The sequence below is a fragment of the Rhamphochromis sp. 'chilingali' genome (assembly GCF_963969265.1).
Source record: "Rhamphochromis sp. 'chilingali' genome assembly, chromosome: 8".
Taxonomy (NCBI): Eukaryota; Metazoa; Chordata; class Actinopteri; order Cichliformes; family Cichlidae; genus Rhamphochromis; species Rhamphochromis sp. 'chilingali'.
In genome coordinates, this window is record NC_137935.1 from 38,783,401 (window position 1) to 38,807,968 (window position 24,568).

At 42.3% G+C, this 24,568-nt stretch overlaps 1 protein-coding gene across 3 annotated transcripts in view; it reads left to right on the forward strand.

The window, feature by feature from the left end:
- The window catches only part of bcas3 (BCAS3 microtubule associated cell migration factor), a 318,948-nt gene that overhangs the window by 163,892 nt on the left and 130,488 nt on the right, over nt 1-24,568 (forward strand). The window contains exon 23 of one of the 3 annotated variants that reach the window (XM_080889013.1): nt 6,867-9,150. The exons of the other annotated variants lie outside the window; for them this stretch is intronic. Within the exon in view, the coding sequence (XP_080745139.1) occupies nt 6,867-6,877 (11 nt within the window). The 3' untranslated portion in view covers nt 6,878-9,150. Of the gene's footprint in view, nt 1-6,866; nt 9,151-24,568 lie in introns of those variants that run through there. 3 annotated transcript variants of the gene reach the window in all.

Sequence of the window (24,568 nt, forward strand, 5' to 3'; positions counted from 1 at the left end):
CTACATCCCTCATTTCTCATCTTGTGTATACCTGAGTGCCAAACCCAGTTTCCTACTCATGCGGGACATGTGTATTATTCTTAGGATTATTGTCATGCTGGATTTTGGTCCGTCTGAAGACATTCATGGAAAACTAAAGCGACTGATTCATCTGAGCTCCTTGAATAATGATGACTTAGAGGTAATCCAAAGTAATATACCCCTGAGGATTTTTGCACATTTGCCTGACTCATTGGCTGGCAGATACAGTATCCTGCATGTAGATATATCAGCAGTCTTTCAGCAACTGTTATTATTTTTTTGCATTTGTTTAATGAATTACTGCCGTGGTGTTTTCTTCCTCAGTGGCTACAGTGATTCATTTCCTCTTACTGCTGGTGCAGATTTTAATCCATTGATTTTACAATGACCGTATTACAACAGTGCTTACAAAGGGATAGAATGTGAGTGCAAGTAAAAAGAACATTGGCATTGCAGGCGATAAAGACTTAACCCTTGCTCCTCAGTATTTTGGATTAAATGTAGACTATTTATTACGAGCTGTTTGGGCATGGAGGATTAAGTGGTCCCTCACTTCTGCAAGAACAACTCTGGGATTGTCATGGGATAGAAGCAGTGCATTAGTACCGGTACTTATCATGCTGCTCACAGTGGGACCGCAGAGAGTGTGATCACTGAACAAGTTGACTTGACCTTTCCTTTAATTAGGATCCCAGGAAGGTTACGAGTGGACAAAGAGCTGAAAAAGCAGCCCCGGTTTGACAGATATCCTGTGTCATGGTGCCTCTACCATCAAGTTCTTTATAGGCTGGTGGCAGCAAGTGGTCTGAGCCTGATAAATCCTCAGACAGAAGAAGAAGCTTTTACCTCAGTGGCTGAGGGGGGAAAGGAGAGGCAACCCAATTACCTTTAGAAGCTCCTGTTCAAAAACATTTCATTGTTTCATTTGGTCAAACGTTTAATGTCATAGAGAGAGAGAGTGTAAAACTGATGCTTTTGAGTCCAAATGATCTACCAAATAAACGATGTTCCCCAATCCTTTTAAAGCACTCTTTTTCTAGAATTGACAAACATCTTTAACACAATAACTTTAAAAGATATTTTACAAGAAAATAAAAAAGTTAGGTACATTTTTTGTTGTGTTTTGTGTTGTTTTGTAGAAATGTGTTGTTGTGTTTCCCAGTTGAACAGTCACTTTGAGGTGTTCCCAATTTTTTTTTTTTTTTTTTTTTTTTTTTTCTAAATGACATCAGAAACAGCAGTATGCGACATTACGTGATGGCAGAGCTTCAGTTCATCCTTTGTCATTTTTTTTTTTTTTTTTTTTTTTTTAATAAATAGGACAGGGGGAATGAATGAGAGAAAGAGGGGGAGAGAAAGAAAGAAAACCAAAGGGGAGAAGAGACGGTGAGAAGGGGGGGGAAGAGAGAGGAAAAAAAAAAAAACTCCTGGGTCACCTGTATGGAGAAAAAACAAACAAACAAACAAACAAACAAACAAACAAAAACAAACAGAGGAGACAGCAAACAACAAAGAGCAACATAATAATAGAGAAAACAAAGCACCATCACAATAAACTAGCTAGTCATAGATATCAATATTTACTAAATAATAAACGATATTGTGCAGCACGCAAGATAGACAGCGCACAGTGTGCTTTGAGGCAGCAGCCAAGAAAGCTTTAGTCCGCGTCTGTGAATACCCGTGTGTGCATACCTGTGTGGATCAGCATGCTTGCATTCCAAAGGTTTCTCCATGTAATGATCTGCTAGGGAGTGTGGGGAGCCATAGCCCCGTCCTCCAGGGTGTGAAGCGGGTATGGAGGAGATCAAAACTCCAGACATCCAGAGGCCCCCAGAACACAAGAGACCATGGAAGACCAACAGAGGGGCAGCCGCGCCACTGTCCCAGTAAGAGCTGAGGAGAGTCCCAGATGAGGGCTCGCCCAGCAGCCGCGGAGCAGAAGTCAGGGGGAGTTGCAGTGACGCGCCCGTGAGCTCCGCCGGCCCCCAGCTGCGCCTGAGTGACCGAGCCCTAGGCCGAGAGGCCGGGGGCACCCCACCTCCAAAGGGGCCCGAGCGAGCCCCAGGCCCCAGGCCCCGACAAGCGGCCGCCAAGGAGTGAGCCGGTGTGTACCCGGACGCCCACCCCCAGACACAAAGAACCACCAACACACCGACACCTGAGGGAGTCCGCCACCGGCAGGGGAAGTGGTGGTGGGTGGAGATAGGCCTCCAAACCTTGGAGGGCCTGAGGTATCCCCAGAGAGGTGGCGTCTGATACCCAACCTGACATATAGACACAGACATACAGGCACACACAGATACAAACATCCATTCCCACCCTCATGCTCTCATATGCACTTACTCCACACTCAACCAACGTGGAGACAGACATAAAGAGACGCTGTACACACAATCACACTCCCCAAGCGTACTCTACAAACCGGGTCTAGGTACCCTTGCCCCTGGAGGGGGGAATTGCACCCAGACCCAGGTGGTGTTACCCTTTTCCCTGCGGTGGGGAGAGGCAGACCACCCCGACTCCGCAGCAGCAGGAAGGCTCCACACTCCAGACCGCAGTCGGACGGCCAACTCCTCCTACTAGCCCTCCCGCTCCAGCAGGCCGCAGAGAATGGGGGTGGGAGAAGACTCCAAACCTCCCTCCACCCGCTCATTGTAATGTTGATGCATGTGTGTTCTAAGGTGCAATTAAAACCCAGGAGGGCATGGAGCTACCTGACAAAGAGCTGAAAAAGCAGCCCCGGTTTGACAGATATCCTGTGTCATGGTGCCTCTACCATCAAGTTCTTTATAGGCTGGTGGCAGCAAGTGGTCTGAGCCTGATAAATCCTCAGACAGAAGAAGAAGCTTTTACCTCAGTGGCTGAGGGGGGAAAGGAGAGGCAACCCAATTACCTTTAGAAGCTCCTGTTCAAAAACATTTCATTGTTTCATTTGGTCAAACGTTTAATGTCATAGAGAGAGAGAGTGTAAAACTGATGCTTTTGAGTCCAAATGATCTACCAAATAAACGATGTTCCCCAATCCTTTTAAAGCACTCTTTTTCTAGAATTGACAAACATCTTTAACACAATAACTTTAAAAGATATTTTACAAGAAAATAAAAAAGTTAGGTACATTTTTTGTTGTGTTTTGTGTTGTTTTGTAGAAATGTGTTGTTGTGTTTCCCAGTTGAACAGTCACTTTGAGGTGTTCCCAATTTGAGAGACAAAACTGAACATAAAAATCAAACGCAGAAAGAAAAATCACAACAACAGACTTTTAATCTCAGAGCATTACTGAATAAAACTGAAGTTTACAGTGAGCAGCCACATACGTACACTTTCAGGTCAATCCTCAGTATCTTAAAAATATACCATATATGATTATTTCATAAATAACTGCTTTTACTTTTCATAAACACTGTTGTTAGTTTGTAATTCTGATGCTTGGTCTTGCTTTCCTCACCCTGTGAATCAGTCAGATTTGTGACTGTTGATTCGGTGAAGTTTGTCCTAGTAAACAGGGTTCATTGCAGTTGGTTCGCACGTAGTAACAGAAATCCTGAATTAGTAAATGAGTTTAGCTCTACACATTCAGTGTCTCTGTCCCATGAGGTGCTGAGTATGTTGGCACACAGTCATCAGATTATGAAGTACCTCCGATCCAAATACCCTGAGCTCCTCGGTTAAACCATGTGGGAATTTAGTGCTAAATTCCGATATTATTACTGATATTTGTTGTGATGTAAAGTTAACATAAGAGATGATCTGGTAGTAATCAGGTCCGGCTCTGTTATTCTTTCAGCTGGTATTTAATGCTTTGAGAGCATGTATAAATACAGAATAAGAATAAAGATACAAATGTAGGTTTTGTCTACTGTTCAATTTGATATCGAGTCAGCAGGCACAAATTAGTTGCCCTGTTTTTGGATTATAACACTACAAAACTGTTTACAGCCAAGTTACCATGGCAATATACCCTAGTAAGAAGTGTCTTCATAGTGCTGAAACTCAGACGAGGATATGTCCTTCAATGTACAGATTAAACAAATATAAACTTCCTCCCCTGAGCCTGGTTCTGCTGCAGATTTCTTCCTGTTAAAAAGTAGTTTTTCCTTCCCAGTGTTTCCTTTGAGGTCATTGGATTTCTCTGTCTTATTGTAGGGTCTTTACCTGTAAAGTGCCTTGAGGTGACTGCTCTTGTGGTACAAATAGCAGTTTTTATTTAGGCTGAAAACCCAAAATACAACAGAAAAACATCCCACTAGCCACAGGAGTACACCGAGAGAATCACACAAAGTTGCTACGAGAAAGACTGAAAGAAAGACGGTGCTATTTTTACACATGGGGTAATCGGTGAAGTGGAAACAGCTGAGGGAATGAGACACAGGTGTAGACGATCTACATCACCATGGAGGGAAGTAAAACTCACACAGGAACCAACCCGAAGCATAACTACTAAACACGGTGACAAACTACGCTGCACAAAGGAACCCTGGGTACACCTATGTTTTTTTTCCAAACCTAAACCGTGGGAGGAAGCCAGAGTACGTGGAGAGAACCCACACAAACAGGAAGAACATGCAAACTCCACACAGAAAGACCCCGGCCTGGTGGTGGAATTGAACTCAGGACCTTCTTGCTGTGAGAACTATTAGCAATATTAGCCATTACTGATAAACAGACTAGTTAGATAAAAGATGAATAATCATTGGCGGCTGAATGGAGCGCAGGTGGAATATTGAGCTGTGACAGAGCGGATCACGGACACGTGGAGAAGCGGAGGGTTGCTGGCTGTGCAGAGCAGCAGGGGAAGTGAAGCTGATCAGAGTTCAGAGTGTGGAGAACCAATCAGAGCAAAAGCAGAGCTGAGGACTGAGGCGGAGCAGTGGGACAGGTGGATGGGAGAGAGGTTGCAGGCAGATGTAGACAGCATGACAAACTCAAATTTTTCTGCTTTTACACCTGTGAGGTCATTTTTACAATGCAGCCTGTGATCGCTGCAGTCTGTCAGTGAGCGCTCTGCTTATTATAGCTGTGCTGTTTGTTGGAGCCTTTATCTGTTAGTAGGTTACTTGGGACCCTGTGTAGTTTAGTGAAATTTAAAAAATAAATGTAATCCTTGTTTTATGAAGTCATTAAAGATGTATGCTGTATAATCATTCCACCCTGGAAAAAGAAGAGTTCAAAGAAATCATTAAAAGCCCACAATTACCGTGACATTCATGCCCATGATGGGTGTATGTAAACTTCTAACCACAACTGTAGGATGTAGTTTTAGACCAGTGTTTTTTCAGTAATTCGTTTCAGCTTAATGACAATACAAGCCAAAGCTTTCGATTAACAAGGCGCAGTGTGTCTGCGTGTTTTGTGCTGCCGATCCTACCTGTAGGATGCAACTGTGTTCTTTGGCTCTCTGTTGAAAGAGCAGGAATGTGTGCATGTGTGTTCAGCGTTTGTGTCTAATATTGTCTTAAACTGTTTCCCTCTGAAGCCTTGTCAGACATGCCGTACTTAACGCAAACTTGCACACACAAGCAGCCACGCACACAGGCGCTCACAAACACACACGTGTGTGCACATATACGTGCTCACCCAGTCTCAGAGCCATTGTTTCTCACACAGCAGGGCACAGGGTCGATTGCCAGTAGTGGAGCATTATCAGTCTCCCTGTGTTAGCCTGTGTGTGTGTGTGTGTGTGTGTGTGTGTGTGTGTGTGTGTGTGTGTGTGTGTGTGTGTGTGTGTGTGTGTGTGTGTGTGTGTGTGTGTATTTTTTGTGCAGACATGCTCTCAGCTGAGGGAGCTGGTTCACGGGCCGGTCAGAGCCGCCTTATTTCCTTTTAATTGACTTAAGATGGGCAAACAAGACCTCAGCAAGCACACGGTACCCATTACACTCACGCACAAGAAATACACAACGCCAAGGTGCACGCTAATGAAGCACACATAGTGACACACAAACAGCCACAATTGCCCCTGCGTGTGTTAGCTACTTTACAGTTCCATCAGGCTAAATGAGGGGGTTGTGTTTTCCCAGTCAGCACTGCTGCATTCCAGTTGCCTGCAGCTCTGCCAAAACTCCTCCGTGATTACTAATCTTTTTACTCACCTTGCTGATTACAGTTTACCTCGGTTTAGTTGCATGTAGTCCGTTCCAAGGTCGGCATCAGTAAGTGGGCAATATCGTTGCTCGAGAGTGGTTTAACCATGCTAGTGGCAACCTGTGAGCGTTATCATAGCCAAAAATTCTTTACTACTAACCCCAAAAGCTGTCATAGAAAAGCCAAAGGGCTCTTTAAAGGTAGACTTGATTGTTTTTTAAACTGGGAACCAGTTTCATTTGCTCTAAAGAATGTGTTTGACCCTCAAACAGATGTCCACTCGAACCTTTCTGTGCTGGGCAGGTCGGTGTGTTTAATATGAACACAAACATCTCATCTTCATTTTGTTGTTCTGGTTGGTCACAGTTCAAATTACATTTTACTCTGAGCTTGCTGATAATGCTGCAGAAAGTAAAGTTTAATTTGGCCTTTAAGATTTATACAATTGGAATTTAAAAAAACAATCCCGTGCAGCACTCCTCCAGCTCCGTCATAAACTGTGCAAATGGTGAAAAGTTGCAACAATGTTTCCGTCTCATCGAACATTTTAGGCTACAAGAGAAGCTGCTGAGGACAAACGGGGGTCTTTGGGGTTATATGTACTCAAACTAACTACATGCTTTACTCACTCATCCACCCTCCAACCCTCGATATGCATCCTGAGGAAAAACGAGTATGCTATCAAAATTTGACATCTATTTCACCAGCAAAGATTTAAAGGCAAACTTTTTTTGTTTTTATTTCCTGTTTGTCTCCTGCAGGTTATTCCTAAAAAACAGAAGTCCTCGCTCTGCCAGTCACCTCAGTTCAATTGATTTGCTTTGCTTTTGTTCCTCACAAGCATGCATCATTTTCATTGTCCATCCATCCATCCTTCCACCTTTCCCCCTCTCTTCACTACCCAACCATTGTTTTATCATTGGTGTATGAGAGAAGAGGACAGGCGGAAGGAGGAGTTGGAGGAGGAGGAGGAGGAAGAAAGGAAGATGGACAGCTTTCTACTTTTCTGCCTTTCTGTTTGTGTGACCATTTGTTTTTGTTCTGTTATGGCCTTATAGATAGTAGCCATCCTGAACCCAAGTCGCTTAAATAAAATCATTAGATGTATTAGAAAAACTGTCTTAGTACCTGTAAAAAGTCTTTATACCACTTAATACAGTAATTTACCAAGGCCATATTTATATTTTTCCTTTTGTTCCTATCCATCAGGTGCTTCAGCCGGGAACCTGTAATAGAAGGGTTGTGTCAATGGTGCACCAGTCACAACTTTAACCATGCTGCTTGTAGGGGTCTGAGGTCAGGTTGGCAAATAAAGTTCGTTGGTCATCTTCCAGAAAAATTCCTTTTTTCCTTCAGCCACTCAGAAGGGACGCTCATCCATTTATAGCCTATAACTGTACAGGTCAACATTTTAAAAATGAATGGGCATGTTAGGTGGTGATGTTTGGAGCTGCCCAACAGACTCTGTTGTAAACAGGAGTATGGGAGAACCCGGCTTTGTGCTATAATTAATTGAAACAAGGCATTGCTGTTGTGGACGTAAAAACAAAATCTTCCACAGAGTCAGAAATCACAAAGATGTCACACCCAAATTAAACATTTACTATTAAAGAAATGAGTCCTAAAGTTAAAATTGAAGCTAGTTTCTCCAAATGTATGGAGTGTAACATACAGCAGAGCAGGATTCTTGCCCATTCAAGCATTTGGTCCAACTGTAGCTTAACCTGTTGACCCAGTCTGCATAAATTGAGTTGCAGCCTCCTAATATACTTTTTGAAAGAGCTTCTTGTTACCATTAACAAGCAGGAAAAGTTAATAAAGTAGCTACTAAATCTCTATATTATATTATAATTTGTGTAACTCCCGAGAAAGGTGATGGAGAGGTCATTTGCTTTAACAATGGGAAAAATATGATATGGCCTAAAATAATTGAGCTTTTTTAGAGTACATGTTATACACTTAACACCAACAAGTACATTATTTCTTAGGTTCTATTAAATATACATGAAATACATTCATTCTGTTTCCGAATATCAGCTGCCTCATGTGGAGCAGTTACACAGTCCTCACAGCTTTCACTGGGGACTGAACCACAGGACATTGGGCTCAGCTGCATCTATTGTGATTCAATTTTTCTGCACAGGAACTCGCACAAACATATTCAGCGCACACTCTACAGCATTTGCCCTTTAGGCAGAGAATAAAGCACATATTATACGTCCATCTTAGGACGAGATGGAAAGAAGGGTCACAGAATGAGAGAGGAAGTGCACAAGTGCACTCGTGTCTGCAGAGTAATCGACAATATGAGACTCATCCAGAGTTTCCTGCCCATACAGTCTGGCATAAGCAGATATTACAATTTTTTATAGAAATGACCTTGTAGGAGTGCTTCCCTATTAGGTGATGATAATGGAAATAGTCTGCATTGGCAGCTCATGATGACATTTTTCTGAACATTTGCTTTGGTGAGTAATAAGAATTCTGCCGTGCGCTACTATGAACGTCGCTGTACTCTCAACAAACCAGCAGGAAAAAAGCTCCCGCCGTAGCGTGTCATCAGGTGTCGAGCTCCTGCATCATAACAGTGCCTGTTGTGACCTGGAGCCAAAACACTTCACTAGTTTTTATTTATGTATTTAATGGTGTCCATGTAAAGTGTTTCGATAGTTTTCACCCAGACTGCTTTCACTGCTGTGATACCAGGTATTGCCTTACAGTGTTGGCCCAGCTGAAAGAAGAGCTTTTCTTTCTGAACTGAGAGAGATGAAAGATTCTCACCTTTCAGTTTAACCCTTCAGTTGTTGTGGTGCACGTGTGTCAAACAGGATTACTGTATCCTGGACCACCTCAGTATTATGTGTTGACGGCTGGTTTCAGTAACCAATAAATTTATCTTGTCTGTAATAACGAGTCCCTAAAGTTGTATTTTTGTGTATTCAAAGTATCCAATCTTATTTCACATGTAAATATCCATTATGTAATCCATGTGATTTTCAGTAAATGTTTCCATATTGCATTATCATTAAACTTGTACATGTTTTGCTTTAGGCTGGGAGTTTTTAGAGATGTGCACGGTCTCACACAGATGCCCATACTGCATCATTTATTCTCAATTCCAGCTCATTTGAACATTACAGTGAATTTGTGAGGACAGCCTGTCATTACGTAGACCTCTTGTGCAGCATGTTTGAGACAGTGTGAATTGAAGCCCTGTCTATGTGCATGTGTGTTATGTGTTATTCATAGGTACAGATACCTGGTGAAAGTTCTGACAAGAACTAGAAAGAGAGATCATATTTCTCCCATTTTAGCTTCTCCTCATTTGCAAATTAAAATTCTTCTGTACAAGTTCTTGTAGTGCCATAGACGCCCTCTCTATGTTTCCTTTGTGATTAAGATGATAGTTAGGGCTGGAGCAGGTGAACCTGAACCGTCAGGCTTGTGATACACTGTGATGCACTGAGTATTTCTTCTCTCTCACCTCTTTCACTCCACATGCCTTTATAAACCACTTCTCTCCTATAGTGTGTGCCTATACTCTCCTTTTCCCTCTTTCTCCTCGCCCCTCAGCCGGTCATGGCAGACCCCGCCCCACCTTGATCTTGTTTCTGGCTGAGGTTTCTTATTGATATTGCACCAAATCACAAGAACAGTTGCATCAAGACATAAACATAAATAAGAAGCACATTAAGGGGATGAAGGGGATCTTTGCTTAAACCAAATGAATAAATAGACACAACATTTCCTTAATAACCAAGTAGAACATTTCTTTTATCCATACACTATCATGCAGAATTGTAAATGCATGCACGCTTATGTGTGATATGCGCTTTCATAAGTCCAAAAGTATTAAGTAGTCTGCAAGTTTTTCTCGCCAACTATGTGGAATCCAGAGAGAGTGACATAACCAAAGTATCCTGCCTAAAGATGCTTTGCCAGGGCTTTAATGGAGCCACGTTCAGTTACTGCTTGTTTGTGGGTCCTCTGCCCTCAGATTTGTATTGGGAAAAGTAAGCATGCTAATTAGGACTGTGGTCTCTTAAGTGACTCCTTTCTGTGCCTTGAGAAGCTCCAGATTTGCATTTACCCCTATATTTTGGGGGAGTATTTATCATTACTGCAATGTGACATCCTATCCGCTTGGGACAATTGCTAGTGTACTGGTTCCACTGGCAGCCATACATCTCCACCATGTTTGATTGATTATGTTAAGTCCTTCTTTTTCTAGATTTTTTCGGTATTGTAATTTGGCCCTTCTCTTCTTGATTGTTACCAGTGGTTTGCATGTAAACCCTTGGCATAAACGCTCTGTATTTACACGTATGAAGGCATTGCTTGATTGTAGAGTTTGACCACAACAAGCCTGCGTGAGTATTCGTGAAATGGCTCGATCCTGTGAGGGGATTTTTCTTTACCAAGGAAAGAATTCACTTTAGCTTTCTTCAGTTGTCATTTTTGTGTCGTCGAGGTCAACAGCACGTTCCTTTCTTTGTAAGATTCCACTTAATTGTTGATTTCTGTCTCTCCTAAAATTTCAGCGCTCACTAATAAGTTCTGCATTTGGAATCAACTCCAGACCTTTTGTCTCCTCAATATGTCATTAAATATGTCAACATGTCATCGAAGAAACAGACGCACTGCTTGTATGCCAACAGCAGAGACTATTTAAAAGTAATGTGATAATTTTGTTACCTGTGCTTATCAATCACACCTTGAACGATTCACTTACAAAATCGAATGTAACCACACGTAAAGACAAAAGTAACCAAACTGTGTCACCTTCTTAAATACTTGGATGTACATACAGCCACCTGCCTGAAGAGCATTTGGTTTATTTGTCTTAACAAGCTGAAAGCTAAACTTTTCATGTGAATCTCACAGAAGAACGTCACACCACAGTCAAGTGATTTGCGGGCAAGGAAGAAGGTCCATCTTTGCAAAGTTCAAAGAGCCACCAAGCGTAATTTATTCCAGCGTAACTTTACTATAGGCAGGCTTAATAATGTGAACCCTGCTGACACCCTGTGTCCCCGAGTTCACATTTTGCTATGTACAAGTCTGTGTTGCACTCCTCTCCCAATTTGAATCATTACTCTCCACTTTGTAATCAGCTCCAACAATTATAACCTCACAGCGTGCCTCTGATTACTGTCCGGGTGTATTTTGGAGTGTTCTGGGAATGTTGTGGAAAAAACCCTGATTCTGGTCCCAGCAGAACTCTAGGTTACACACATTTACAGTAACCCTGTCTGTGTGCTTGTGTGTGGGTTGCCGTTCGTTTGAAGTGCTCATTCCCCCTAAATTACAGTGCTGCCATAATGAAGTATTACCATGCAATTCCAAGGCAGACCAGTACAAAGAAAGCGATCGTGTGTGTGTGTGTGTGTGTGTGTGTGTGTGTGTGTGTGTGTGTGTGTGTGTGTGTGTGTGTGTGTGTGTGTGTGTGTGTGTGTGTGTGTGTGTTCGACACTTGAGGTGAAAGTTCAAATGCGATGCCCGAGCAAAGACTGTCTGCCAGGCCAAAGTGTGCATGTTGTCTGGGTGTGTTCCTGTGTGCGTTTGCATGTGTTTTATGAAACAAGTAGAAAAATAGCTTTTTTGTGTAATGCAGGCCCTCTGAGCTGAGGCGTGTTTGCAGTTGCGTGAGTCTCATCCCAGTTGTGTTTCTAAATGTGTGGATCCACCAGCCAGCTGTGACAAAGCTCAGTTTGAGCTCACACATACGCACTCGGAGGTGCGGACGTCTTTGGCTGCAGGCTGTGCTGGCCTCACCTACGGCCTCCCCAGCGTGCTGAATGTTGCATGAGGCCCAGCCGCCTCATACATACTGCATCAGCACAAACATGCCATCTGATTTTATACATAGTGCATTGGCACCTGTACTCACCTTGACTGGCAAGCATGCAATCCATTTTTCATCAACGCGTTCAATGGGACGGCTCTTTTAGGACACGGCAGTAGGAGGTGGTAGATGTTTGTCGGCGATGGCGTATTTTGTTGTTTCCCGTTTGGCACTCTGCACTGTGCAGCGTTTTTGTTTGCTTGGTTTTTTTCCTCTTTTGTTGTTGTTTCCTGGGAGCACTCCCAGTGTAGATGCATGAGCATATATCTAAAGCTGAACTTGGTTTTCTTATAGTATGCTATGTTAGTTGCTACATAGAGTCGATCCCCTTCAGGCAGCAGGAATTTTTGTTTTCTGGCCAGGCAATCATTAACCTTTAGAAAGATGTCAGTTCAGTTCACCTTTTTATTATTGAAAACTAGCGGTGCAACGGACCAAAAATCTCACGGTTCGGATCGGATCACGGTTTTAAGTCACAGATCGGATCAATTTTCGGATCAGCGAAAAAAATTTAACATTTACTTATTGAAGTATTTTTTGCCTGTTAAAAATATTCAACGCAAGACTCATTCCACGCAATTATTAAAAAAAAATTATGGTCTCTCGAGGCCCGGTAGCAAACCCCCGGGATTGCTGTTCTAGCCTATTGGGGGCGACCGTGGCTCAGGGGGTTGGGAAGCGTATCTGTAACCGGAAGGTCGCCGGTTCGATCCCCGGGCTCTCTGTCCTGGTCGTTGTGTCCTTGGGCAAGACACTTTACCCTACTTGCCTACTGGTGTTGGCCAGAGGGGCCGATGGCGCGATATGGCAGCCTCGCTTCTGTCAGTCTGCCCCAGGGCAGCTGTGGCTACAACCGTAGCTTACCTCCACCAGTGTGTGAATGTGAGAGTGAATGAATAGTGGCATTGTAAAGCGCTTTGGGTGCCTTGAAAAGCGCTATATAAATCCAATCCATTATTATTATTATTATTATTATTGACGACCAGCATCTTCAGGTAAATCTTTAAAGTGAAAGTTTGAGGGACTTCTGGGCCACACTGAGCCAATGTTTCAGGAACGCATGTGGTTTATGTCCTTTTTTTCCCAATACAGAATTTAATAGACACTGTTGTGAAAGAGCTATAACTACACAGCCAGACTACAGGTAAATAATATTTTCTACAGACTGGACTGTTTAGTGTACCCCTTCCGGTCCGAGCGCCTTATGTTTGACACCAGTGGTGTAGAGTTTGAATCCTCGTTCAAGCTGCTGCAGCTCAGAAGAGCAAAAAAATAATTACAAAATTACTGATTTCATGCAAAGAAAGTGCAATCATTGCTCAGCGTCACAGAAAAACTCCTGGACATTTGTAATATTTCAATTTCAGCTTGTTTTTGTCCCCAGGTTACCAAAAAGCTAAAGAATGCAACAGTAAAAGGATCAGTTTTAGCATCAGTTCTAGTAAGATCGTTTCTGCCAAACAGATATTGAAGCCACTTGAGTCTAAGCACCTTGAGCCCCCAGCTAGATCCTCAAAACACAAGGTGCTGTCACTGTGGCTACTATCAGCTAACATCTCGTGCCCCCAACCAATGACCTATCTAGGCTGTGTATTATAGCTAGCGTGCTAACAGTACTGGGGCCAAGCACCCTTTAGCAAGTCTCCCCTGCAAAGCAGAGTCTCCTAAATGAAAACCATTCCACTCTGCCTGCTTCCCAAGCTCTGCTCAGGGACAGGAGCCATGGGGTCAACAGCTGGTGGAGGATATGGCAATTGTTTATGAAAAAATGCTTTCTCAAGCCCACCAAAAACACACACTTGGGGGTGGTGGGTGGGGAGGGGGTTGGGCTCTGCCCCTGAACAGCCAACAGCTGGGAAGGGTTGGGGAGTAGCCTAGAGGCTGGCAAGTTGCCCCCTCCCCTCCGGTCCAGATGGGGGAGGTTAGGCTGAGGCTAGCTGCAGCCCACCCCTCTCCTCCACTTCCCAAACTTCCCATTCCCATTAAGGAGAGGCTAGAGATTGTGAAGGAAGGGAAAGGAGGAAGAAAAGCAAAAGAGCATGACTGCTGTTTTTTCTCCCCCAACCCTCCCTCCATCTTCGGCCTAATCAAATAAAGCAGGAAGCTTCCGAGACGGAAGAGGAGTGTTTATTGATATTTGTGTGTGCTCCTTCACCCTCTCTCATGTCCCCACTGTTTATTTTCTCTCCACCACTTTTGAAAATTCTGATATTGTCAATGTTTTCAGCCCATATATCATGCCTAACTGAATGTTTGAACGCTGCTGAGGCAAAAAGGTTATGTTTCTTTCTGCTTCTTACAATATACCATTATCTTAAATTGAGCCACTGGGAAATTACACACCAACTCGACATCCGTTGCAAAACGGCTATGACCAGTCAATTTATTGTAATAAGAGGGTGTCATATGAAATGAAATGGCCTTAAATAAGAATTGATGATCCCATCCGTCTATAGCATTGGTCAGACATAAAGCCGTGCACACACACACGCGCGCCGCTTGTACTTGAGCTTGTACTTGAAAATCCTGATGAGGGTATTGTGTTACCAGTACCTTTTAGTGCCTAAAAAGTTGAAATTGCATCTTTAGGTAGTGCACAGACTCAACTCAAAAGTGGCCTTTAAGTGGAAAACTGTGTTGGGAACTGGATGAAGGCCTTAAGTTAGATCTTATGGGAAGCAGTGCAGAGAACGAAGAAGCTCAATCATGCAACATAAAGGCAGACTGATGCCGGAGTTTCCAATCGGGCATCCCCCTCCCTGAAAACTTTCCTGCTCAGACAGTTTTGTGCATTTGATGGCAGTACAAGACCTCAGTTGGACTTGAAAATGATTAGACCCATGCGTGTTTTAGGGATGGGATTCCAATCTTTGACCAATATTGAAATAATAAACATTGTGGTAGGAGTATAAAGTGCACTGAACCCAAGCCAGATCCCCGACACTTCCTATGTAAGAGCGCAAGCATACACTCCAGCAAGTTTAAGACTTTTATATGGCTATGTAAAACCCAAGAATAACCACTGGGTAGTTGTACTGATGTAAAAATCATCTGCACAGACGTTTGAAAGGAAACCGTATTCTTTTTAAAGCATCGTAATGTGCAACAAACGTCATTGTTGCGATATGCAACATCAGAAATGTTTTCAGGCTAAGATGCCAAAGTCGGATGTTAGTATTCTGATACCTGCACCCAGTGGTCTTCTCTTCAAAGTGCAGTGAACCCTTGTAAAACCTGTTTGGCACCGCTGAGAGGATCTGGTGTTTGAATGGCACGGCACTGAGAAGTTGCCATGACTAACAAAGGGAAACTTTTTTTTCTTGAACTGCCACTGTGAGAGCCTGTCTTGTTATTTTCAATAGTCCTTTTGTTAGAGTTCATTGAGAGGCGACAGCTTGATTTCCCCTCAAGCCATCCATATGTGCACATGCTGCTGCTCTCTGTCATGTCACTCGTCATATCATTGTGTGTGTGTGTGTGTGTGTGTGTGTGTGTGTGTGTGTGTGTGTGTGTGTGTGTGTGTGTGTGTGTGTGTGTGTGTGTGTGCATTAATCTACCTGCAACCCTGTGGGCTTGCTGCTGACTGCTTCCTAAAGGTCAGACCATATGACCTCTGGGGGTTCAGGCCAAATCAGTATCCTGGGGTGCTCTCGTCTCTGAAGAAAACGTTATCTGTCCAAAATCTAAATGTGGATGCATTCACTTGACAACATTGATCCATATATGTATATGTGTATGTATGTGTATGGCTAAATTATTGTTTTTGATTTTATGGAAATATACTGTTTTATTTGTTCATATGAACATTTGGGTCAGAAAGTAGTCAAACATTAAAAAAAGAGAAATTTTATTCCTAAAAAAATCTGTATGAATGAAAGGAATTTTAACAAGAGAGCAAAAAAAAAAAAACAGATGGAAGAAGGAATTAAACAGAAAAAGATGATGCATAGTGGACATAGAAGCACCTATGTGTCTTGCTATATACAAATACAAGTGTATTAAATTGAATTAAAATGGAGGAACCAAGATGGTTAAAGAAAGTCCGTGAAAACTAAACGGATCAACGAAGGCATGGACGAAGGAAGAAAGAAGGTAAAAGGAGAGAAAGAAATGAAAAGAAGGACTAACACTGACGCACAAGCACACACAAGCATACGTGCGCACTTCCTAGGGAAAACCATTTGTAGGATGTAATTGTGAGGTAATGGAGGCTGGTCTGAGGGGTGAGGGGTTAAAGGTCAGAAGTGTGTTGTTGAAGAGGCCTCAGTCATCAGCCGTCAGCCAGGGTCATGTCACGTGTGTGTGTGCACCAGTGTGCCTCCAAACTAGGCCTTAGTTAAAAACATAAGGGCAACCCTTATACCCTTAATACACACGCACACGCACACACACACACACACACACACACACACACACACACACACACACACACACACACACACACACACACACACACACACACACACACACACGGTTTCTACCAAAATAGAAATAGAATCAGTCTCTCTAACCCCAGCTGTGTGTCACTATACAGCGCACACACATACACACAGGTGTAATTCTAATCGTCCAGGTTTCCCTCTAAGCCCGCTCGCACTCCTCCAGTCCCCTTACCAATTAACATATGTAAGAGCGACAAGGTCTAACTTTTAAGTTTTGCTACATAGAATACGATGTAGCAAAACTGAAGGGAATTTAATACAAAGTCTAATATGATACATTGACAAATTCTGTAACTGTCTTTTGCTACATTGTAAGCATTATGTAGGATACTATTTAACATGGCAATGAATTTTAATTTCATTAAAACTTTAGACACAGCAAGTTCCAAGAAGCAGTTTTAGTTGTTGCTCAATTAAATTAGACCAGTAGGATGGGTCCTCTCTGTTTGAATTCAGGCTGTCTACTGCATATTGCTGACATACTGTAGTTGATCTTTTAGCACAGATCTTTTTACACACAGCACAAATCATCATTTAGATCCAAATTAAATAGCTAGACTAGAATCACGGGGTCTGGTGTTGGCAAGGAGAGAGCAGAAAACAAGACAAAATTCTTGTTAAGTCTCGTTATTACTTGAAATCATTTCCGTGTCCTCTCAGAAATGTTATTTATGACAAAAAAGGAAAAGTAACAGTGATTCTTTCTGTCCGTTCATGTGAGGCGCAAGTGTCTCACTCATAGAGGATTATCTGCTCTAACTTGGTTAAAACGTCCTTTCATCATCGTTAGTCTCAGTGTGATGTTGTACATATGTATTTAAGCTGTGCTGAAAGAGGAAGAACTTCATGTTCAATAACTTACATACTGACACTTTCATCATGTACATATAGGAATAAAATTCAAATCAGTAAAAAACTAGTGATGGTTTAGAAAAAAATCTGTTTGATGTCAAGTTTGTTATTTATATCAACATAAGGACTCTACAAGCAACAGGTATACATGAAGTCCTGATAGGATAGAAATCTAAATATGTACTATTTTTATATATTGTAAAGTTCCTCAAGAGCCTAGTTGGTTACACATTAACCTGATAAAATAAGATAATAATCAGGTACTTAGTTTAGTCCCTTATGGATTGAATTAGGAAGGACATGTGGCATAAAAATCTGCCACATCAAACATGCAGCGCTACCTGCTGTGGTGGCCAACCAGAAGCTAAAAGTAGCCTCTGGATAAACAGAAAAATATATTGAACAGAATGAAAAAAAGTGCAGTTTCTGGAATAGCAGCATCCACAGAAAAGGTGCAGACCTGCTAATGAAGGGGAGATCACCCAGCTCCAGTATGGCTTATGATTTTTAGCTGTGTGACTTTCTAACTGCACCACGTAACAATAAGTCTGAAGTGCTCTTTGCACAGTGACCGACTTGCTATTAGTACTCACTTTGTGCACAACTTACTGCACACAAAATCGGAAATCTTAATCTGTAAGAAAGTTCTTTTCAGCTGTGCTTTTCAGTATTTCAGTATACGAATGCACAATAAAACATTTTTCTGATACCTGTGATTTATTTTTGGTCTGTACTTATAAGAGATATTTAATATATATTCTGTCCCTTCTAACTAAACCTTCTTTGAAGAAAAAGATGTGTTATTCCTTTCAGAACTTTACTGACATTTAGTGTCAGTACTAACCGGTGTATTATGTACGGCTAAATATGTAGTCCAAAACACATAGACATGTTAGATTATAATATTTAGGAAAACTTTTGTTTGAATTGTTTTATGTTCACTCAAATTTGTTTTTCTGATGTGAAGAACACATGACTTGATCGAGCTTGTTGCTTCTCTAAATGATTCTCAGAAAATTCTTATTTAATCTGATGAAATAAAACAAGCAGACCACAATCAAGGTATTACACACTATTATGTGAAAAAATGAAGTCCCATCAAGGAATGTTGTTTTGGGCCTATAGTCACTGCCTGCAGTACAGCAAACACAGGTAAACTTAAAGGCCGTGAGTGTGGAGACTCAGGATTGCTTCTGGTTCGGCTGCAGCTCAGGAGGAAAAGCAGGTCTGGTATTCATTGGAAGGTTGGTGGTTTGATCCCTGCTCCAGTCTCAATGGGCAAGATACTAACCTAAGTTGTTCTGTGATGGACCCATCGAGTGTGAATGTTGGATAGGAAGCAGTTACTTAGGAAAAGCATAGAAAAAAAGTGCTTGCATGAATGGGTGAATGAAGTTGTATAAAGCACTTTGAGTGCTCGGGTAGAGCAGAAAAGTCCTGCATACGAACCATTATGTTTAAGGTACTAGGTTAGGATTCGCTTCATGGACTGATTATGTGTCTGGATGAAATCTGTCCCTTCACAACACTAACTGTGCATTTCCATGTGAAGCAGCACTTTGAGAAGAATCTATGTGTGATGAGTTTTGTGAGTCGTCTCTGTCAGTATTGTGATAACCTGGCGTCTCACAGTGCAGATGCTGTACATCTTGTGGAAAAACGGTGGTTTTTTGATGAAAACTGATGCAAATGTGACGCGCTCTACCCTTCATAGTCATCGCATCTCACCGTCTACAAGAGACGTGGGACCAATGTGCACTCACTGCTGCTGTGAAACTCGTTTTGAAGAATAATCGCGCGCTGACGTCAGCACACTTCAGTGTATTTACATTATACTACAGGCACTTTTACACAAGTAGATATTTGTGTCCAGCTTTCAAATGTGCCCGTCAAAGTCAGTCAGAATTACACATTGTTCCGAGTAACTGAGCAAACCATTTAACTACAGAACATGCGCTTGGTGGTCTAACAAGTAAATCCTGAAATCACTGTGTTTAAGTGCCATGTCTGTAACTGTTTCAGGTGATGTAATTACTAATGTCCTAATGTGGTTAAATACCTGATGTTCTGAGTGTGCACTCTTACAAACAAATCGCACGGCATCAGTTTGCAAACCTTGTATGTTGCATTCTTTGTGAGAATTCTCTGAGAATGATACAAGGCGTGTGCGTGTGAGTGTGAGTCTTCCCTGTTAGGCCTGAATCAGTCTGTAAACAGACACCTATGAGCAGCTGGGCATTTGGCCTCAGTACAACTCCCTCACAGAGAGGAAATGTTGACCTCCACACACACACACACACACAAGCACCCAGACAGTGTATGCATACATGCACCGACAAGCAGCACATCACCACACACAAACATCCATAAACACACACATCTACTCAACAACGCACTCTCACACAAACACATTTCCCTTAGCTCCCACAGGAGACAGACGCTGCCATGTTTACTGGCTCGCCGGAAACTTTAACAGGAGGGAGTGAGAGACCAGCAGCTATCATTGTCTCTCTCCTCCTGACATGCCCCCCCCCCCCTCGCCCTCCTTTTTTTTCCTTTTTTTGTTTCTTTCAGACGTCTCTATATCAACACTTTGGTCAGTTTATTTGTCCAAGGCAACAACTCAGCAAGTTTTATTGCTCCCCAAATCTGTATCAGGAGGGGGTGTAGGGGACAAATTTCCGGATGAACAACCCAGTGGACGCACTCAGGAGAATGTAAACTGGGCCTGGAGCATAAGTGATAACAAATAAGAGATGTTCTCTAGCTGTGAGCTGTACACTTCAAATGTTTTTGTTTTTACTCTGAAGGACACCGAGGAGTCTGACTGGAGCTTCAGCCAGGAAAACACTCCAGAAGCTTCCAAGCACTGCTGTCCAGTCTGTCTCTCTCTCAAGAGCTGGCTTGTCCTGGCCTTCACACACTCAGAGGAAGGCTTTTTAGTTTTTTTAATTTTGTCTGGCAGCTGGAATGATTCACTGAATCTGATGATTCATTGTGAGGAAAGGGAGCTCTAATAATTTCCCTCCTTCGACAAATAACAAAAGGTGCAGTTGTGGAATTTCAGCAGACATAAAAACAGTTTAGTATCTCAGATCCTTTGTTACTCAGAAGAATCTGAACCTTTTTATTCCATTTTCATCTGCTGAGACTTTCACCTTCAAAGACTCACTGACGTACACACTGTCCCGCTGTTGTTGATAGTCAGGAACTTCTAATTCTCTTCGTCTAGTTATTGCTTTTATCTGCTTCTCTCTCAGTTCTTCCATCCTTTGTTCCTCTCTTCTTTTGCTCCATTCTCCTTAGCTTTCTTTAACCCTCTTAAAGAAAGTCATTCCTAATTTTTGCTACTAGAAATGCAATAAATCAGTTTTGTGTGCCGAGAGATCCTCCCTCCATATTCACCCTGTCCTTCAGATGCTGTTTGGAAATGTGTACATGCATTTGTAATCCATAGGGACATTGCTTGTAGAACTATCTTAATATATCAGCTTGATTATTTTCTGTCATTTCAATAAGGAGATATCACCTGGAAGAAATGAACATGACTCATTGTGATAGAGAAATTCATGTGTTTGGCGTTTAGACTCCGATGACCCGTCGTGGCCGAATGAAATCCAAGCAGTGATAGGATTTAGGACCAGACCCCCTGGAGTCTAGACACTGGTGGTGGTGAAGAGTGTAAAGTGGAGGTGGGAAGGAGGTGGGTTCCAGTCGGAAAAGGAGAATGACGGAGAGCACAGATTCAAACCATGCGAAGCGGAGGCCGATTGTCTTGGCTTCATGAAAGAAAGTCACCTGGTTGGGCAGGTGACCCATGAATCTGACTGTAAGGACCTGGATTCATTTTCTGTGTCATCCCACCTGCTTTCCTGTCGGCTTTCTCCACTGTGCTGTTAAAGAAAGGCTTAAAAATGCCTCCAAAAAAAAAAGTATTTCTTGATTTGTTTATTTGATAGTGTTCGCTGCCTGTGGTTATGGCTTTTGCTCTCTGACAGGAAGGAAAGTCCTGAGGAAGCTCTTGTAATAATAATAATAATAATAATAATGGATACTTTATTGATCCCCATGGGGAAATTACTTGTTTTTCTCTGCATTTGACCCATTCACTCAGTGAAGCAGTGGGCAGCCCACTAAGCAGACGCCCGGGGAGCAGTGTGTAGGGACGGTACCTTGCTCAGGGGTACCTCAGGGTAGCCGTTAAGTGGATTCGAACCGCCGACCTTCCGATCATGGGGCGACCACTTTACCTACTGAGCTATCCCTGCCCCTTTGTAATGTAGCATGTTGACGCTGTGTTATATTGTTGAACGAATAGAAACCTGCCTACCGTTGCAGGGTGTTGAGGTCGGGATGGGAGATTTGTTGTCCTGGGTTTTGTTTCGCAGACGTACAAATCTTGCTGACTTTGTTGACAGAAGCCTGGAGAGTAACTCCTGGTTTTTCTCTCTAACATCCTTTTTCCTACACAGTCAGTACACTGAGTCTACAATATGTACTATAGTTGAAATGTTATTTTGATAGACTACATATTTACATATTTATTGTTTGTTTATGGGGACATTCTTGAAACAAATATGAAAGGATGCTCAATGTGTCTCAGACTGTACAATAATAAAAACATTGTAAGATTACAGAAAATACATTTCAAACTAAATATCAACTGTCTGAGTATCATAAACCTGCAGCTATCATGTGTTGCAGTCTCTATAATGGGCAGCATTGATGGAAATTATTCCCACCCTGACCTGCTCAGTGAAACAGTTGACAGAACTGTACAGTACTGCCAAATTGTAATTTGTTGCAGGTTAAAATAAATAAATAAATAACATTTTCTAATTCTAAAAATTCTCTTTCTTCTAAGTAGCTTAAGTAATTTTCATTCTTGAATTGAGTGTGATGAATGAGTCCTCCAGTGCCTGGTTATTCTGTTTTCATGGCATTGGGAGATTCCCACAAACACTGGATCCTACGTCTGACCGGGGTTCCTGCAAGATTTGAGAATGTCTTCGGTGACGTGTTGTTTGGATTTCTGTCTATTATCACTATAATATTTAGAATTTGCATCATTAGATTCATCACAGCACACTCATATGGCAGCAGGAAGCACTGCAACATAAATCAGCTCTGTATCTTAAGTAATTTGTCACGTTTCCTCAGTGGTTACACTATGCACCATAATAACTAACAGCAGTGAATGAAAGCCTGTTACTCAGAGGTAGACAACACTCAGCTGTTGATGGAGCTTGATAGCTTTTTATTAAATCTGAATCCAGGTTTAAATCTCTTATCAAATCTTTCTAGATTGTTTTGTTGGGTTACAAATAAAGAATGGATTGTTTACTTTTTCAGACTAAGGCTGCTTTCACAGCCACAGAAGGCGTTATAACATTTCTCCCACAGGTTACATAGTGAAGCTATATTGAATGAACTCCATACAGGCCGCAGTGACACTTAAGTAAATTCATGTCTATGGAAGACGCGACAGAACCAATAAACTTTTAAGTTGAGTATTGTGTAACAGCCTCAAGTGTTTTATGATTTGCTACATTGTGGCTCATTTGCCATTATCATTCATTCTAAATATTTGTGTAATGAATTTCTTTTATGCCTCATAATGCTTGTAATCCGTGATATTGCTCAATGCAAATGATATAGCCAAGAGTTAATAGACAGGCAACAGCTTTTCTCAGTACTCGACAGCCTGCACTTGCTGGACAGTAAATATTTGGACACTGAGGGCGAAATTGGCCTCTTGCACAGCGAAGAGGACCTTGAACTTTAAAGCCCAGTGTGCATGAACTCAGAGGACAAGCTGCCACACATGGCTGAATAAACCATGTAAACCTTGGATGTTCTGTTGCCCGTAGTGTTCTCTCACTTAAACACATGCAGCTCGGTGTAAAATACTTTCTCTGCAGAAAGACGTTTGTTTCATAGCTCCAGAAGGACTCTGTGAGTCCCAGTATCTTATTTTGGAACATTAATGAAAAGTTGTCCACATCTGTAACAAAACTAAACTTTCCCACCATCTTTCCTTGGTTGTCATAAAATCTGGGATGCTAGCAAAGGAGCAGGGAGCTTGTACCATGGTGGGGCATCCCTCACAAGTCTGTCCACAATTCACAGCAACCACGACTCCTCCTAGAGTATTGGTCAGTGTTTAGTGAAGCTTAGTGTAACACAATGATAACCTGACAGGGCTTTACCCAAGTTCAGGTCAAGGTCTCGTTTGTTATCTCCCCATCCATTCACTTTCTTTGCTTATCCAATTCAGGGTCACAGTGGGAGCTGGAGTGGGGTACACCCTCCACAGTGTGTCAGAGAGCCGACAGAGAAACATTCAACCATTCACGCTTACACTGACACCTACGTCCTGTTTAGAATCGCCAGTTAACCAACAATGTCTTTGGACTGTGAGAGGGAGCCAGAGTACCCAAGCGAACACAGCTCTCCACAGGGGGAACAGAAGAGCCCGAGCCAGCCGCTGGACACCAGGACTGTTGCTTCAGTTCTCATTAGAGAATTTGCACTACAGTCAACAGATAACAAGACTTTATACATTATATTAACCTGTGAACTCTGATTGATGGTCACCAGATTTTCTGCTACATCACCCACACACCGTGGTTGCACAACCTTTCTTTTTTACCCACCAAGTAGCCTGTCTTTGTAAACGCCTTTCCCTCCATTTTCCATTGTTTTCTTGTTTGTTTTTCACTATCTGTTCAGCTGCTGTTCAACTCAAGCTAACGGCTGGTGACTGGTTAGCAGTAAGGTCCAAAACACAGTCCGTTCATTCCAGAGTAACCATGTCTGAAACCTCTCAGTGAGGCAGCTGTCACTGATGTCACTGATTTTAGTCTGTCACTCCTTCGAGTTTGTTTTCAGGTTAAAACGTTAAAATACTTGGCGATGAAAACTAACATCAGCTGTGTTAGAAGCTTGCTTTTTCTGCTGTTCTAGGTTGGCGAGTCCCGCTCCATTGTTTGCCTAAAAAAGGAGCGACAGTAGGGAAGCTACAAAATATCAAATGGAAGTCCATTAAACATGTATTTTAGTGTTTACTGTTGTCACGATCCGACGTGCCGACAAATCCTGCTGAGTCCAGTTTAACCCAACATAATAGCTAAGAATAAAACGTAAGTTGAGTACTTTCTGTTTATTACTAGAGCGAAGCCTAAAGTGCCTCTATAGATGCGATGCAGGGATGTTCCCTCCTGGAAGACAGGCACAGAACCTCATAGGCTCATTGACATCTCTGTGACCCTTAATGCACAACACACTCACTGCTGCCTCTCCTTTTGTGTGAACCACTGCTATG